This window comes from Chelonus insularis, unplaced genomic scaffold (assembly GCF_013357705.1).
Source record: "Chelonus insularis isolate UGA/USDA-ARS -01 unplaced genomic scaffold, ASM1335770v1 contig_25_pilon, whole genome shotgun sequence".
Lineage (NCBI taxonomy): Eukaryota > Metazoa > Arthropoda > Insecta > Hymenoptera > Braconidae > Chelonus > Chelonus insularis.
Genome location: NW_023276451.1, coordinates 564,300 through 583,232, shown reverse-complemented (window position 1 = coordinate 583,232; position 18,933 = coordinate 564,300). Strand labels below are relative to the sequence as shown.

At 29.5% G+C, this 18,933-nt stretch overlaps 2 protein-coding genes across 2 annotated transcripts; both read left to right on the top strand.

Moving 5' to 3' along the window:
- The first annotated feature begins 12,706 nt into the window (after nucleotides 1-12,706).
- On the top strand, nucleotides 12,707-15,309 carry LOC118064881 (uncharacterized). Its single transcript, XM_035079793.1, has 13 exons — nucleotides 12,707-12,853; nucleotides 12,912-13,108; nucleotides 13,290-13,376; nucleotides 13,490-13,649; nucleotides 13,726-13,822; nucleotides 13,893-14,028; nucleotides 14,106-14,266; nucleotides 14,340-14,380; nucleotides 14,446-14,581; nucleotides 14,639-14,734; nucleotides 14,798-14,921; nucleotides 14,989-15,102; nucleotides 15,169-15,309. Exons 1-13 carry the CDS (start codon nucleotides 12,745-12,747, stop codon nucleotides 15,202-15,204), a joined length of 1,494 nt encoding a protein of 497 aa, XP_034935684.1. The 5' UTR covers nucleotides 12,707-12,744; the 3' UTR covers nucleotides 15,205-15,309.
- Nucleotides 15,310-15,669: 360 nt separating this feature from the next.
- On the top strand, nucleotides 15,670-18,443 carry LOC118064855 (uncharacterized). The gene is made up of 12 exons (XM_035079749.1): nucleotides 15,670-15,974; nucleotides 16,294-16,380; nucleotides 16,451-16,604; nucleotides 16,688-16,787; nucleotides 16,857-16,998; nucleotides 17,079-17,236; nucleotides 17,313-17,353; nucleotides 17,430-17,565; nucleotides 17,641-17,739; nucleotides 17,834-17,957; nucleotides 18,025-18,135; nucleotides 18,207-18,443. The coding sequence occupies exons 1-12, from the start codon at nucleotides 15,681-15,683 to the stop codon at nucleotides 18,243-18,245; spliced, it is 1,485 nt and encodes a 494-aa protein (XP_034935640.1). The 5' UTR covers nucleotides 15,670-15,680; the 3' UTR covers nucleotides 18,246-18,443.
- Nucleotides 18,444-18,933: the final 490 nt, after the last annotated feature.

Genomic DNA, 18,933 nt, shown 5'->3' with positions numbered 1-18,933 from the left:
TTGATTAATTTTTTTTTTATTACTTTTAATTAACAACTCTGACAAATCTAACAAGCAAAAAACTTGTTATAAAAAAGGAACACTTCTAGAGAGAAAAAAAAATAATTGAATTAATTTTTAACATGCTAAAAATTAAACTTTTATTTGGATAAAATAAAAAGATATTTAAAAGTATTAATAAGTCATAAACATAAATAATGAGAAATTAATTAAATAAATTTTAGTTATAATTGACTGATAAATAATTGAAAATAAAATTGCTAAGATAAAGAATAACGCTTTTGGTGAATTTGATGAGTCAAATGAATAAATTTCATTAATATTTTTGCAGGTTTATCATTCTGACAACGTGGAAAGACATTTTCCTGGGCTCAACATCCACTAGGTGGTCCAATAATAAGACAATAAGTTAGACGTACCACGAGGACGTGACCGGCGCTCCATGCTATCAGTGTGGAATCGAAATTCAGTCGCGATTGTATACACACAAGCGAAAGAGCGAGACGATGTGGACAGTAGGCGAAGAAAAAGAAGAAAAAGCAATAAGTGGTATGCCCAGAGTGGCGCCAGGACCTCTCATTCTCTTTTCCGTTTTGCTCTCTCAGTCTCGTTCATCTTCCAATCTCATCTTCTACTTTCTTTCTCTTTCTCCCTCTATCTTACATCGTACCTTTTCACCCTTTTTTTCTTTCATTCCAATATCTCCCTCGATCCAATTCTCCACGAATACTTCCCAACTTCCTTTTTTTCCCTACATCGTTCTTCACTGAAGAACGAAAAATCGTTGTCTTCTACATCTCTACCGGTAAAGTCGGTTCGACTAAGCAATTGAAATTATTAATATTATGATTAATGGATTGAATACTCACGTTTATTGTGGATGATATTACACTCATTCAAGCAGCTCCAACTCAGGAATCTCCATCATACAGAATATAGAAAAAATATTTCAACTCAAAAATCCAAAGATTGAGCCAACATTTTATCATTTCAATTACTATATACACTAAGAAAAAAATTTCGTTGAATGAAAGAATTTTTTATCCAATCAATAAAAGAAACTTGGAATATTCTCAAGATAATATTTTATTCAGACTAACAGTAGTGTTATCAAAAACACATTTAGTCTTTTGTTTCAATGTTGCGATAAGTTCGAAAACAAATGACATTTTATTCATTTGAGTAAGTAAAATGATTTCAATGACATATTCATAATTTAGAAGAAATATTTTATTGCGATTATTTGAAATTTCGATGTTAATGATCGAATGAAATATTTTTTCTATGAAGTAAATTTTTTCTCAGTGTACTTTTCTGAAATAGCAAAAAATATTTTTATTATTTTCAGATCATAAAGTATAATAGTAAAGTAATAATTTCATTAAAGAATAGATGACAATAAAGTTCTATAATAATATCATTGATTTTAAGTTAAATAGAAAAAATTGAAAAGCTTTTGGATTACAGTTATTTGCAAAAGAAACAAAAAATTTTTATTTAGAAGAATGAAGAAAAAAGTCTGTATTGATTCTTGTTGAATTTATTTTGTGGCAAAGGAAGAAAAATTTACACCTCAGAAATGAAACCAGACCTTTTTTCCGTTAATATTATAGTGATGAAATTAAATACTCAAAGAACGCGTTAAAGCATTCCATGAGAGCTAAGTCGTATTGAATTTTCCGTATCTGACTAATTAACGAGCAAAGGCTTGAGAATTGAAAGTTGGTAGAACCTTTTTCAGGTATTTCCAAAGTATTTCTTGGATCTTTTAACTTAATTATTCTCGATCAAAATTTAATAAGTAATAATATACAATTAATGACACGTTCTTTATAATCTTAGATAAATATACGATAAATAAGCTCGCCCAAAAAGTGAAAGGAAATTTTGCAAGAGACGAAGAATAAGAAGAATGTCTGGTGAAAAAGAGAAAAATGAAGAGGTGAGGTTGAGAATACAGAGTGAAGCAACGGAGCGGGGTTTATACGACGGGACATTTCGGGAATTTTTACAAAAGGGACGCATATAGGAACGCGTGTTCTATTAGCTAAGACAAAAGAGCGGCGCCTAGACGGAGCCGCTTGGAACCGCTGCAGGGCCCACACATCGAAACTATCCGTGGCCGTTTTATTTATGCGTCGAAGCGCGGAAAAAGATGTAAGTCGCCGCGGTCAGTTCGAACCCACATTCCTAATCCAAGTCGTCCCGTTTACGTCTGTGCTGTCAGACATCGACATCACACAAAATCTCATCTCTGTTAAATCTTGTTTTTAATCCTGTCAATTTTTATATCAAAATATCAAACGAATTATTTATTTTATTTATCAAAAACATTTGTTTTTATTCATCAGTTTTGGAAAAAAAATTTCAATTAAAAAAAACCCAATTTCGTTTCCAATTGTTTTTGTTTGAAAAAAAAAAAAAAAATTAATTTTAATAAGATTTATATCAATATAAGTAAAAATTTTGAAAAAATATTTAGTTGAATTTAAATTCTATATTTTTAAGCACAAAATGACTCTTCAAGAATTGACAGATTTTTTTGAATCCCGAGCTAAAAAAATGTCTAAAGGATTCCTTAATAGCAGCAAAGGAGATAGCCTTGCGAATATTCAGGGTTGATAGATCGCCGCAATTCAGATGGGTTAGTAGATGGTGCTCAAGACTAGAGCTTGGCATTCTCGAGTTTGTTAAGATGATCTCAAATCACTAACGAATACACGAAGTATAGAAGCCTAACTCTCTGGTCCTTAATGTCGATTAATTTATCAAGCAATGTTGAGATAAGAAGACGTGAAACCGGCTCTTGACGCGATACCAGTAGGCATCTTCAGGATTTTACACGTGTCAAGGATGTGGCGCGTTTGTTGTAAGATAAGTCACACAATGTATATGAATAGTGTACCTTTCATTTCATCTCCAAGTATTCCTGCTATGCCGATGAAAATCACAGTCAAAACGCTGACATTATTCATTTGTAATCCAAACGTGTTTCATCTTGCAATATAAGCATTCTTATGAATGCACTTGGGCGCCATTTGAATTGCAAACTGCCAGCGTTAGTCACTTTTCGTTATTGTGAATGTGATATAAATAAAATATCATTTAAATACTCTTTAAAATCAAAACGTTCATTTTTTTATCAAGCAATAAATTTTCAAAATTAAATTTCACTTCAAGATCTCAAGATTGAGTTTCATTAAATAATAAAACTATTCATTTTTATTTACTTAATAAGAAAAATGATGAGTTTTATTTTAAAGTGTGAATAAGAACATTGTTGAGGATGCATTAAAAGTGTGAGAATAAGTAATAAATAGACTAGTATTTATTGAATTAAGTGCAAGAGTAGAAATGAAAAATTGCGGATAATAGTCACTTTCTTGGAGATGATCTTGATACATTGGCACAGTAATTTTGTACATAACTCCATGGCTTTAAACTGTATCGTTGTTTTGCCACGATTAATTTATCAAGTGGTGTTTCAGTGGATAATAAGCATCAACTTGAAACTGGTTTCTCGCGTTATACCGTCACAGAGTGCTTTCATGATTATAGACATATATACTGAATGGTCATTCGGCAGAAAAAGACAAATATGTGAAGTGAAGAAAGCAAAGTCACACGTTGTATACATCATGCAATCATGATTCTTTTCCTCCTTCATATGTGTTTTATCATGAATGTTTTGCTTTAATACCAAACTTTTTCAATCCTCAAACTCATTTATTAAATTTTTTATTTTTTTATTTTTCACTGTAAATTATGTAGGATCGGGATCGATTTATGATCTGGATGATTCCATTTTATCTCGATATAATTACGTCCTGTAGCCATCTAAAGTACAAGAGAAATTACTGGGAAATTATTGTCGAGAACGAGATACCTACTAGAATTTTTTCAACTTAGAATAAAGTAAGAAATAAAAAATATTACTTAACAGAGTAAAAAGAAAATGTATTGAATGAGACTATAAATTCATCGTGAATTTTAAAGACAACCATAAACTTTTACGAGACATATAATTCTACTGCTTTTATTTCAGGAGAAAATCTATGCAATGGTAATGATGTTTTTTTTTACAAATATCCCAAGAAAGATGACGTTGATAAATTATTAGAAAACTTTAAATAAATTTCAATCGATTTTTTTGCAAAATGTCAATTTTTCTAGGCCTTCAATGTGAAGAAATAGCTTGAAAAATTGGTAATAAGAAGAAATATTAAAAGATCATAACAACTTAATGTGAGTTTAATATTGTTGAGTGACTAATCATTTAATAGATGACAAATAGAAATGGATAGGGTGAAAAGTGAATGTTGTATCACCCTTTGACACTGGCCGGGGCATCAGAACCACACTTTATAACGAAAAATTAATAGAGCTTATCTATCCGAATAGTAGTTTAGTAATTTATCATGGGATTACGTAGCAAATAGAAGCTGAACTTTGAGCGTGTGCTTTCTTCCCCTGAGATTGTGGATTGAAGAGACTATAGAGGGAGAAGAATACTGTGAAATCTCGGGACTTCCACCCCATGGGTATGGCAATCACTTCCTGTGTCAATAAACACGAGTCCTCTCCCCGAATACGTCTCTCCACCACTTCACTCATTTGAAACTCTCCCTTTTTCGACAATCCACGGGGGTAGAGATCGACGTACAAACGACATCTACTCTGTCGACCCTTCGACATCGATACTTCTACATTGGGGATTACGCTTTTATTCTTTTCCCTGATTTTACGAAAATATTTATCCTTCAATTACATTCTGTTCTTTTTCAAAAATAAAATCATTGGTATAAATTCAATATATATATTAATGCTAACACAAAATACTTTTTCTGTTGAAGATGTTTAGATATTTTTCTATTGTTTAGGTCTTTTCGTTTTCTCGAACAATGAGTATTATTATTTTTTAACAAAAAATTGAAGTTAGCGAAATTCACTTTTTTTATAAATTGAAATTAATTTATGTTGAAGTATAAATAAAATTCGGTCATTGTATTATTAATTACATGATTAAGTTATTTTTTAATTGTTGTGTGAATGATATGCTCATGTTAATGTTTATAATAAAACTTAATTTTGTTTATTTGATAATATTTAGGGTTGATTTGGACTTAAGGCGCCTCGAGTGGAAAAATATACATACATGAAAGTATATAGACCTTTGCGCACTAATTTTAGGCAAATAAATAGATAAAATAAAAAAATGCCTTCAGGAAAAGATTCGTGCAACAACGATCTATGGAATGAAACCAGATGAGGACGATTAGTTGAAGAATAAGCAAAATATCCGAAATTTAAAGTCTAAAATCTTTTCCTATAAACATTTTTTTATTTTATCTATTTATTTGCCTAAAATTAGTGCGCAAAGGTCCACACTGAAAAACAGATTGGTAATTTTATACTTTCGCGATCCTCCCGTTTTTTGGCTCTAGAAAATCGAGAAATCATTTTCGTAAATCCGTCGTCAAACGAAGATTTTAGAAGAAAAATCACTTCAAAATGTTGATTTTTCGATTTTTTAGAGCCAAATAACGAGGGGATCGCGATAGTATAAAATTACCAAAAGAATTATTTATAGGGAACATAGTATGTTCATAGTTAAAATTCTATATCAACTATTAGTAAATCATACTCCAATTAAACACGATTTTTTTCAGTGCATATATAAATAAAAAATCTTATATATATATCTATATTTTTCCAATCGAGACGCCTTATAGATTATTAGTTAGTCCTGTAAACCAAGGCTTCTTTGACAAGTTTTGTTTGCAATTCTGAAGATTTTTGCCAAGAGATATTGAAGCAAAATTCCTAGATTCAAGATCAACCTTAAGTATATCTTTGCTTGAACCAACCCAGGAAGTTTGTGCATTACAAGATAAACAAAGCTGTTAAAGTAGCCCCGGTTGACGGTACAAGTACAATTGGTGCCAGTTCCCTAGAGTCTTTCGTCTTGGGGAAAATGATGTTGTTAATAACAAATTCTGTAGTTTGTCAATCTATGTATAGATGAAGACATGCAAATATTTTACAATACTTTTGAATCTTTGATTTCACAAATGAAATATTGATATTTTAATTTTTTAATAACAAATTAAATAATTTCACTGTAAATTTTAGTATTTTATTTTAAAACATTAAAAGTGTTTTATTATAACGTCACCCATTTGATTAACATTATCTCGATTTTGAAACACTTAAAAACGTTTTAAAATCGAGATAATGTTAATCAAATGGATAACGTCATATTAAAACACTTTTAATGTTTTAAATAAAACACTAAAATTTACAGTGTTGTCAATTATAATTTTTGTAATAATTATTTTCAACTTTATCTAGTTAAAGTTTTTTAAGAAATTTTTTAAAATGAAAAAAAATAGTTGGTTGTTAGTATCAATTTAATTTTCAATCCATCTAACTTTCAATTAGCAGTACATGATTTTGCAAATGAACAATCATTACATCCAATAAAACGACAAAATAACATATGATGAACATCATGCAGAGGAAGATCGACGCTTACGTGTTACCAGTTGTCTGTTAGCAGCACGCGCTCAGTTATACTCTCGTTGCATTATCTATCATTCTTGTCTGTGAATTACAATGACAATGACCGCAATATAACGTATTCTATAAGCAATGAAAAGATTCGACGTGGACAGGAAGAGACTGGCACGCGTCGTCTACGCCGGTAGATATGCGCCGGCAGCTTGGAAAATTGCTAACAAATAATGATACAAAGAGGGTGACAAGGGGATGCGCTCAATCTTTTACATCAGCGTATATAATCCAACCCTCTTCTTCATACATCGGATGTTGGTCAGCAAAATTTCCAAGTATCAAATTTTTTTCCGTCTTCACTTCGCTTCACTTATAAAGCACAATTGTGGTCATTTATAAATTTGCAATTGATTTATGCTGACGATAAATAATGAAAACAATTGTCCAGTTTTTGCAGATAAGAGGAATTAATGCAGACAGATGTCATCTAGATACCAGGAAGGATATGCATAAAGTGAGGCTGAATCGTCGAGAGACTTAAGCTCTCGAGTTGGAGCCCCGATCCGTCACGAGGACATAAATCAATGCCACATATATTCGCGCAATAGAACCAATGCCCTCATCGCTCCACCACAGGTTCCACATACAACGTAGCTACTTCACTTACCAGCCATATACCCACACCAGTGCATACCTCCCAGTCGCGTATACACACACACACGATTAAATAGAGACCATACAGAGACACAGCACAGAGCAATAGAGAAGGAAAATGGAGGAGTATAGGCAGTAGCGAAGCTATGCTTTATTATGCCGGACACAATTGCGTGTTGGCTAAGCCACGTGACTGGACTACTTCCGGCCGACGTTTGGGTTCCGCTCAGTGACATCGCATCTTCCCTGACTTCATGTAGCCATCTCGTCTACCCCTCTGACCCTTCTAGTGAGAAACAAGGCGAGATGAATGATCAACTTTTGGACCCTTGAAATAATCTTTCATCCACCAATCACTTTAATCTCATGTGCTGTGTTTGTGTACATTTAGCTGAGTATTATGAATCAATTCCTGCTCAGCTTTCCCGCACTTTTCCCCTTTTATTGCTCCAAGGAAGCATCAGAGAGTCATGTTGCAGTTAACTGCATTCACATGTCCACGTGACCAACGTCATTTTCCAACACTTTGGATGACAATAAAATACAAAGTGGTGTCATTAGAGTACATTGAACGTTTGATGAAAAGTATTTCTTATTTATGGAAAGTTAATAGATGAAATTAGTCATCATTTTATTGGATGGATTTTTTTTTGTGTGAAGTAAGTTGAATTATGGAGATAAATGAAGAATAATTTCTGAGAGTGTAAAATCATTATTAGTGAATTGTATATAATTTTTTTCACTTATAATAAAGAAACTTATCATCAGCACTTATCAGAAGATTTATTCTTCATTCTCATTTACATATATGTAAAGAATATAGATTCAAACATAATATTTGTCATAAAAATGATGATAATAATTCTTTTAATATTTTTTTTAATTACAATTTACATTTTTTTGAACATGCATGTCTTTGATTCCGAAATAAAGTCTAGATAAAATTTATCATTCATAAATTCAATGTTTCATTTTTCTTCAGTATTTAAAGCAAACAATTGAATTTTCGTAAGACATAAACCCCAAACAACACATCCAAATTCTTATTTAAAGATTTTACGAGTTTCCCATGGCTGAAGCAGGCTCTGAAAATACGGAAGTTCGATGGCAGTATCTCGTGTACATTAGTATACTGGCGTTGCAAGTTACTACAGTCAAACCAGTGCCAGGACGAATCGTACAATTTTAGTGGTCACAGTGGCTACACACCCCCGCGATAAACTCCCTGTAGTGGTGCAATTCACCATGCTGGTACATATAGATTTAGGGTGTTTTCAACTAGCTTTCTATAGACATATATATTCACATGCATTTATGCAACATCCCTACAGCTAAGCACGTGTATGTGTTGCATTTCCGCGTCAAGTTGCGTGCAAGCATGCGACCAAGTTACACCCCTAGGGGACTTTTGACTAAGTAGAACCCGCGGAGAAGATACTGTCGATGAAAAACCAATCTGATGTAGGTATTAACGTTAAGAAGAGCGTGACCAATCAGTTAGATTCGTTCAACGGTTTACGTGAGATCTCTATTATCCGGGTTATTTTTTCATTTTTAATCGTAGGGTGTCGAGTATAGACTCGACTCTAATCGTTATCCTTGTGGGATTTTTCCAACTCTCAGGAAATAATAAAAATTGTTTAGCATTCAATTTTTAAAGATAAAGCTATAAAATACTTAAAAATATTCTATTTTTATTCTTATCAAAGACAATTTATCATAAAATATTAATGAATTTTTTTTTGAAGATTAATAACAATTATTGCATTCCAAACTAGAATTTTTTGTATTAAATAAAAAAACTTATTTTAATTAAAATACTTATTGTTTCTAATTGGTTAAAGAAATTTATTTAAATTTTTATGATAAATTATGTTGGAATAAAAAACGGAATTAAATCCAAGTAAATAAGAAATCATTCGTGAGAATAATTTTAATTATATACTAAGATGAATTAATCTATATCGGCACATCTATACAATCGTCAAACATAATGATAGATGTTAAACAAAACTCCTCCTATTCTTTTACCTACTGAGTAACAAGCCATCAAGAAATAGAAAAAAAAGAATGAAAAATATACATAAGGAGGAGAGAATATAGACAAGAAAAAGACAAGGAGGCGGTGAATAGCATCCTCGGTGGTCTCGCGGTCAACACATAATCGTGTCTACTACACCAAGTGAAGTAATAACGAAGCGAGAGGTCGTACCTGACTAACTATAGTCTTTATGCATTTCACATATGACGTTTGAGGCTTTTCAAGTTTATACAAAGTACAAAATTACCAGGAATCAAGAAGCCAAAAGGTCACGGCATCAGCAAATTCCGTTTTCTCCATGACCAAATATAATTTACTGTTTCCCAGATATTTAGCGTATTAAACGGTATAAAAATGCTTCTTCCAAAATATTTTATCAAGTCATCACAATATTTCTCCTTCTCTTTAAGAAAAATAATTAAATAGTTCATTACAGTTGAAATTTTTTGTTTAGAAATGTGTATTAAGTAAATAAATGTTTTTTAAATTTCTTCACATCAAATTGTTTCATCATTATGTTTTTAATCAACGACCTTAAATATTCGCTTGAAAAAAAAACTAAATAAATTTGACTCCGTAATTTGTGAATAAAAAAGATTTTTTCTTGAGAAAGTTATTTCGCAAACTTGAAATCTCAAAAAATTTTTTTTAAATCTTCAAGATATTAAAGAGAAAGCAATGTTTTTATCTTACAAAAACTGAATTACCTTTCTTTCAAGCGAATCATAACAAACAAAAATTAAAACTTGCTATATACTTTCCAACTCTTTTCTTTTGAACTCATTAAATCAATTGCAAAAAATATTACACATTGAAAGCTAATTCCTTCACGAAAGTGTAAAAAAATATTCATTCTACTACATGAGGTTGAAAAAACTGAGCACTCGAATATATGTTAAACATAACACACACGAAGAAAGTGTAGATAGACAGCAGCTGGGCTCGATGGTTCATTAGGCATGCATGCGCCCGGGCAAATCCTACATCTACTCTAACTCTATGCATAACGCTGGAAGGGATGCTAACGAGACGTCTATATCATTATGCTATCTTGTATAAGCACACACGGTGTTTCAAGCGTCAGAAGAGTCAGTGGACGCACGGAATAAGGGAGGTTGTGTTGAATATTAGGACCTAAGGCTCTCTATAATATTTTTTCTCAATTTTTTTCTTCCTCATCTTCCCTTTAGTTTCTGCTATACTTCCAAGGTAACGCAATGGTCCAAGATAAACAGTTGAGGATGTACCCAACAGCCACTTTCGATTCCAGGACCACCATGAAAAAGACGCCCCTCTATATTCATTGCCATTTTCGATTTCTCTCTCTTTAAACTCAACATATTATTTTATTCATTCATTTTTTATTTCATCATAATTTATTAGCATGAACAATCTCAGCAGCTTTTACATGTGGTGAGAACATTACAAGCCAACTGTCAATTGCAATCGACTTCCGATTGACTCCTTTTCGATTGGAAAGTTGCAAGAAGTCCAACTAATCATTTGAATTAATAATAATTGAAGGTTGAACATCTGTTATGAGCAGGTGTATAAGCTTTGCTAAAATTCTTTGAATCAGTGTTTTATATCATGCAATCTTCATTCAATTAAACTGTTGGAAAGATATCATTAAAATGTCAAAATTCGTCAGAAATAAAAAAACAACATAATGAGAGTTCATAATGTGTATATAAATGTAGAAAATGACGTTGAGATTTTTATTTTTATGGTAACACGCGATTTAAAAAATGCCGTAAGTCTCTATGTTCTATTTTCGAATCTAATTTAAATCAAACCAATCACTAAACAATTTTTCCCAGGAGTGTTTTATAGGGCAGATACAGCTTTTGGTAAAGCACTTAATCAACTCTCGAGGGTTGAAAATTCGTCAAGTCATGTACTCTTCATTCAATCTGCTATCCCATCACCAGATTTTGCTCACGTTCAACCGTTCATCCTTCATAAACTCATCGAATCCATAAGCGGACAGCGTCAAGAGTAAAAACTGGTGTTGAAATCAATTACTATTTTTATTGAGATATTTTATAAAATCATTGTTGTATAGAGTTTCGGTGGTAATTAAAGATATTGATTATAGCTAACACAATGTCTTATTCAGTCGATCTATTATACTTTAAAATAATACTCGAGATTTCAAAACAAAAAACTTTATTGAGTCAAGAATTGTACCTAACATACAACTACCCATGTACACAACAGCACAGTTTTTCTTCAAGTATGCACTAAGAAAACTTTTTCACTGAAAAAGACTAGTGTTAAATTAACTACTTGTAATACTTAGAATAAAAATAATTCTATTGATGATCAATATTTATTTCACTTGCCCAAAAATGTATTGATTACAAATAAAATATTTTCTATGATAAACTGACTTTTACTTTAAGTTAGAAAAGTTTTTACTTGTATTTACAGGAAAAAATATTTCTTTAATGTGAAGAGCACCTTTATAGATAAATAAATAATTCCTATTTACAAGGATAATTTTTAGAAGATTAGAAAAAGTGTTTAACGAAAAAAAAAAAATTACCAATAATCAAACGCTGTATCATAAGAAAGGATTACTCGACGAGATGAACAAGATGTTACCTTCTGCATTTATATTTTTAGTAATTTATGAACTGATGAATTATTATTCTCCACTGAAGTGATCAGATACATCAATAAATTTAAAGAAACCTCGAATGATTAAACTTGAAACCAGATTTTTCATAATCAGATAATTAATATTAATTAACGATGCTCTAATACTCAAACTTATTTGTGTTTTTGCTTTATACAGTTTTATTCTTCGTATTCTGTATGTGTATCGCTTTGAAGTGAACTCGATTGTTACTTTGACGGTAGTAGTTAAATAATTCAACCTTAATTAGAATTTACGTAGTTGTTGGGAACAATTAAGTCGAAAGATACACACTAAAAAGACCATCTGTGTTACTTGATGATAATATAATTGGATGATTTTTAAAAGACTAAATTTATTTATTTGCATGAATTTAATGTGATTTTGTATTAATTAAGTTTCAAATTAATTGAAATTTATGACAAAATAAGACGTTCGAAGAGTAACATCTAGATATCTAGTTAAACCAATAACAAAATTAATTATCATTACAATCATGTTTTTTATTCTTATCAATAAATACATGCAATGAAATTATCCTTTTCTATTATCAACCATCAGTTGTATTCTTTTCTCAGAATGTTAATTATTTCTTTTTTACCTTGAATCTTTTATAAAAATTACAAATTTTCAATGAGTTTTACCTTGGTTTATGATAAAAATTATAAAAATCCCATGAATAACTATAGATTGAATTGATTTTTAAATACTGTTAACTCTGAAATATCATGAGTTCGTGCTCATTTGAATAGCTACATGGGAGAAAAAATAACTTAGCTGATAATACAGCAAAAAAATTTACCAGTATGACTAATCTATGTACATAATATAACCAACTCAGTACAGAATATCATTACATGTAAACAACAATTATTAAAGTAAAAATTAGTTGTTTATGATGGTACTTTTTTCTTTTAATCATATAATATTGATATTCATTATTAGTCTATTACTTCTATTGGAAAGAATAAATGGTAAATCTTTAGATGGATCAGAAATTTTAAGTAAGTAGTTGGAAAGAAGTTTTTGTAGTCATTTGATTAAAGATCTTTTAATTATCAGGGCGACGAAAACGAGAAGATGGCGAAGGACCAGAAGTAATAAAAATAAAAATACATGTTGATGGTAAAGAAGAAGATGAAATTGAAGTATCAAAATTAAAAGAAAATTATATTGCTAACGAGAATTTAAAAGTATGGACATTTGATACAAATGCCAGCAACTCACAAACTAAATCAAAAATAAAACAAAAAAATGATGTAAGATAACTACTTTTATCTTTAATAATTACTTTAAATATTACTACTTTACTTTTTCATTTTTTATGCTTTCGTTAATTTTGGTGATAATAAATCAATAAATACTTTGATAAAAAACTATTTATAAAGTGTTACTTCAATTATTTGAAGTGTCTAAAAATCTTTTATTGTTATTTTTTAGGTACAAGAAGAAATAGGAAAATGGGACATGTATCAAAACAAAACTTTGAGATCTGCAGTTGTATATTTCCGAAAATTAAAATTATTAGCAAGTATCATTGAATCAATCATTCATCCATAATATCTTCAACTGCATTTTATTTTTTAAAACTAATTGAATTGAATATAAAATATGTTACAATTTTACGCATTTTATCTTAGGGCGGAATAGTTGGTAAGAAAAAGTATATAATTAATTTTGTTAATTATGAAGGAAGTAATGAAGTCACAGTGACTGATCCACCTCATGAGGCTTCAACTCGAAGCAAAAGAGAAAGTAAAGACACTTTTGAACGTCTAGCTGACTCTTTTCCAGATATGCGTAATTATCTTGTATTTGTAAGAATATTCTATTAAAAAAAAACGTAGCGTTTAATTAAAAATCTTTTAATGTTTAGAGAGAATTAGTAGATCTATTAATAATACAACAATTACTCCAAAAATTGAATTTTATTTAGAATCATTAGTTGTCGTCAGTGGGAGTTTAACTAACAGGTAAATAAATTATTCTAATTAATTACAACATTACTAATTCAATGAAAAACGTCTGTATAAAATTTTTCAGTTTTTCTTCAACCATCGATGCAGAATCGTTGAAATATAAACATTATGTCATGCATGTATTAGTATTCTTTAATCTAATTAACGTGAAATTTCCAAAAACTTTTAAAATCAATGTTGCTGGAATATTATTGAAAGAAGTATCGCTTTTAATTCTATTTTTTGAGACATGTGTTAAAATAATGCACTATCTACTCCAAAATCGTTTTTCTTATAGAAATCCGATGATCTGCCTTTCTTTGAAGCTAAAAATTCTTTAGACAAAGTAAAAAATCAAATTAAAGTCATATCTGCTCGAGAAGCATTAGAGAACTTTCTAAAACAATGTGAACCTCAAATAAACAGTGATGTTTATGACTATGCTATTCATTTAACTGAGTAAGAATTTTCCTTCTTTATTCAAAAGAAATCAATACTCATTATTTTAACTAATTGATTAAATATTTTGTAGCTATACTTTGCATAGTGAATATACAGATAAAAATATAAACGGTGAGATAAAAAATTAAATCAATTATTTGGAACAACTTTTTCTTCTATTTGTGAATATTTTTTAGCATTTCTAAGTTACCCGACTCAAGGAATTTATGCAGCAAGACAAGCTAAATCTCCTAGCTCTCATCCATTAATTATTACATCAAGTAGCTTCACATATGCGTCTGTTTCTCATGCAGCTCATCAAATCTATCATGTGTAAGAAATTATTTTAGCACTAAAATTATTAATATTAGCTAATCAAAGAATTTTTAGAATCGGAGGATGGAATTACGTGGATGTATCACACAACAACATGAGTTTTAGAGTGATTACTGATGATATTCATGATTATCAGTGCTATTTTAAATGGTAAATAAAACAATAGAAATATTTCAAGTAATAAATTTGAAAGTCTAAAAATGGGTTTTTTAGGAATAAAGATTGGTGTGCTTTTGTTAATGAGCCACATTCATTGGGGTCTACTCCAAGGAAATTGCTCACTTTAGATGAGCATTGTTGGTGTAGTAATTATGCATATCGATATCACAATATCACTGTAAATATTTTATCTCTTTAGTAATTTATTCAAATAGTTTCTAATAAACAATTCCTTGTATTTTTAGAATACAACAGCTATAGATATTTGTGCTGATGGTTTTCAATGTCTAAACATAAATAACAATACCACAATGAAAGTAACAATGGTGATGAATGGAACACCTTGTGGAGAAGAGAAGGTTGAACATAATTTTTTCATAAATAAATATATTCTTGATTGCAACTTTAATCACTGTTGATTTTAGGTGTGTTGGAATAATGTTTGTGTGCCGAAAGCTTAATCGTTTTCTTGCATGAATTTATTATTTGATAAAATGTATTATTTTTAATAAAAACATATTACTGTTCAATATAATCTAGATGATGCAATAAAAATATTGATAAAGTGTCAACATTTTTTGAGAAATAAATATCGAAATTTCTAGATGTTTTTGTGCTTTAAGGATCAATAAACTTTAAAGAATTTTCAATTTTTCGACTTTTATTATCTAACAACTGTTTATTACAAATTTATTCCACTAAGAACTATTGTTGCACCTAGAATTAAATATCAGTTTAGATATCAAACAGAACGTGAGTATTAAGCGCACCACTGTAAATAAAACCCATCAGCTAGAAAATTTATAGCAATCTTATCGTTCGAAAAAATTCCAACGAAATTATCAAAGAACAATTTGATTTTATCGACCAGTCATTGGCTCTAGAATATAAATATGACTACTAAAGTATTTTATGCAGTCTAAACCTTCTGTTCATTATGGCTGTAACATCCAGTCACTATATCATACTTCTAACAGCTCTAAATTTATTTTTTCCAAGGATTCTTGTAGACAGTTATAATGTTGAACATTCAAGACGTTATAAACGTGAAGATACTTTACCACTGCCACCACAAAATATAACAATTTATTTAACAGTTAATCATAAATTAGAAATATTTCAAGTTTCGAAATTGGAAAATGATTATGTGGCTAATAATTATTTGAAAGTTTGGTCTGTTCATACTAAAAAGGTGGAATCGGATCAGTCGAATATGGAGGAGAAAAGCTCAGTAAGATTTTATTCCACTGTTAATAATAAACAATATCATTTTTCAAAGATATCTATTCCATTCATTACATTTTCTTTAATAATTTTTAAAATCTATCATTGATAAGAAAACTCCGAAAACATTTTTTAATGACAATGTAATGATGAACATATTTTACTTTGTATTAATTAAATAAATATAAGCAGTTGCCTAGAAGGTAGACCTTGAAGATAACACTAACTATAAAAAATTAAAATTCCAATCACGGATTGAAATAAAAAGACAGATAATATTTTATTTACGTCATAAATATTTTTAATACTAATAATCGTATTTGTAGGATCTGAACCGAGTAGGAACGTGGGTTATGTATCAAAATTATAATGACAAATCTGCAGTGGTATATTTTCCAAAACATCATTTGATGGTAAATTAGTAGATTTTATTTGATCGATTAATTTGATTTAAGCAATTATGTAATTATTTTTTCATTTTAGATTGGAATTCTTGGTAAAAAATATCATCTTAACAATGCTTCTTATTATGGCACTGAAGAATTTAGAGTAACTATTCCATACACTTCTGATCGCAACAGGAAAAAAAGAGAAATAGATAGAATAGAAGAATGGGTTGATAATTCCCCTTTATCAAGTACTTACTTTGATGAATAAGAAATTTTTGTCATCAATTAAACTTTTATTTTTTTATATAGTAATTTAATTTTCTTTTATTAGAAAAATTCAAAAGATCCGTAAACGAAGGAATTCATAAGTCCAAACAGTATCAATTTTATTTAGAATCTTTTGTTTTTATCAGCGGAGATGTCATTGAACCGTAATTAATATTAGTTAAAAACCCTAATTAAAAGTAAGATTGACGCACTTCTAATTTTATTATTTTTAGATTACCAACCTCACTTACAGGTTTAAGAGAAAAGAAAAATGAACATTACATTATTCATGTGCTATCATATTTTAATGTAGTTAACATGTTTTTTGCTAGAACAAAATTCAAAATCAATATTGCTGGAATAGCTATAAGACAGGTAGAAAGAAAATTTTTAAAAAAATAAAATAATTATTATGTATAATTTTAAAATTGATACATTTCTTACATTCATTTTAGGATGGAAGTGATTTTCCATTTTATGATAATAGTGCTTTTAATACTACAACTCGACAGTTACAACTTCGTGAAGCAAATGATGCTTTATTAAAATTCATATCAAAGAGAAAAACACATTTTCCTCGTGACTCTATTGACTTTGTTATACATCTTACTAAGTAAGTATCTTTAATAATATAATAAAAATATTCTACTTGAAATTTTTGAAAAATTTATCAAATAATCATCTTCTAGCTATTCGGTATACGATAAAAAAACCAATCAAACTGTGAAACGTAAGGAATATCATTAAAAAATATTTTGTCATCATTATTTTCATGTAAATGATTAAATTTTTTTTATTTTTTACAGAAATTATGACTTATCCTAAAGAAGGAATAATAAAAACTAAAAAAAAAAATTCTGAATATGTATATCCAGTAATTTTTGGTCAAAGTAATTTAACATTTTCATCAGTTCAGCATACAGCTAATCAAATATTTTATGTGTAAGACTGGAAAAATTTTTTTCTTATTTAATACCATTTTTATCAACTACTGGTGAATGAAAATAAATGTTATAGAATTGGAGGAGCAAACTTTATAAAAAATGTGAACAGTTCAGATGATGAACATTCAGTGATTGTTGATATCTCTAAAAACTGCTCGCGATGCTTTCGCTGGTAAATTATTATGAAATTAATTATGAAGAATTTTGATCTGATGCTAATTGTTAACCATTTTATTTGACATTACAATATATTTTTTTGATTTTAGGAATGAAGACTGGTGTAATTTTGTCAATGAACCAACATCCCTAGGTAAAACACCAAGACAATTAGTTACTAAAGACCAACAATGTTGGTGTAATAATTGGAAATATTACTTTGATGATAAATCTGTAAGTATTGCTTTGTTGAAAAAGTTAAGAAGAAAAGTAATGAATTGTTTATAAATATTTTTTTCAGAATGAAACGATTGTAGACATCTGTCACAATGGTTTTGAATGTCAATTTAATAATCAAACAGTAACAAATGTTACATTAGTAATGAATGGAACACCTTGTGATGAAAACAAGGTAGTATAAAATAAGTTTATCATTTAATTAATAAAAAAAATTGACGAAATATTGAAAAAAATTGTTTTCAGGTCTGTTGGAATAACGAGTGTGTAACAAAAGCTTCATAGAAATATAAAAGCTGTATGATGATTGCAATTAACGAAGACAATTAATTAATGGAAAAAATTTTTATCTCGTATGAGAATATTATTTTTTGCATCAAATTAAATGTTTTTCAGTACTCTTTTATAACTTTTAGCACTTATGTTACTATAATTATTATTATTATTATTATAAAAGTTACTCGGGAAGAATACAATAATAAAATTTGTTGATGATTCAATAATAAAAATGACGTTTAAAACTAGATGTTTAAAAGAAAAAAAGAGTTTTTCCAATGATAAAGTGATTTTTAAGTAGTTTCAAAAATGAAGAAGGTAAACCATATTGCTTGCATCGTATCGAGAATTACAAAGTCATCATTGGGTTGGCATAAGGAAAACAGGATTATCCATTGTCTTAGAATGATTTTTACAAGAATAAAAGGTTGTTGGGCATGTCAATAACTTAAGTCAACAAATAAACAATTGCTTACTCAACTCAATGTGTTTCTACTGAGATTTTTCGAGGTAAAATGAGGTAAATCAACGTTTAAACGTCCAAACTGTCGTACACAACAAGGAATTCTTACAGTCCTTAACTGGAGATGAAGAAAGTATCGACTCTTTGTCGGCATTGCATACACACGATGAGTGTTACGCCAACGCGATACTCGTAATTTCTTCCTCACATTACACACACGCAGTGCGTGAGTCC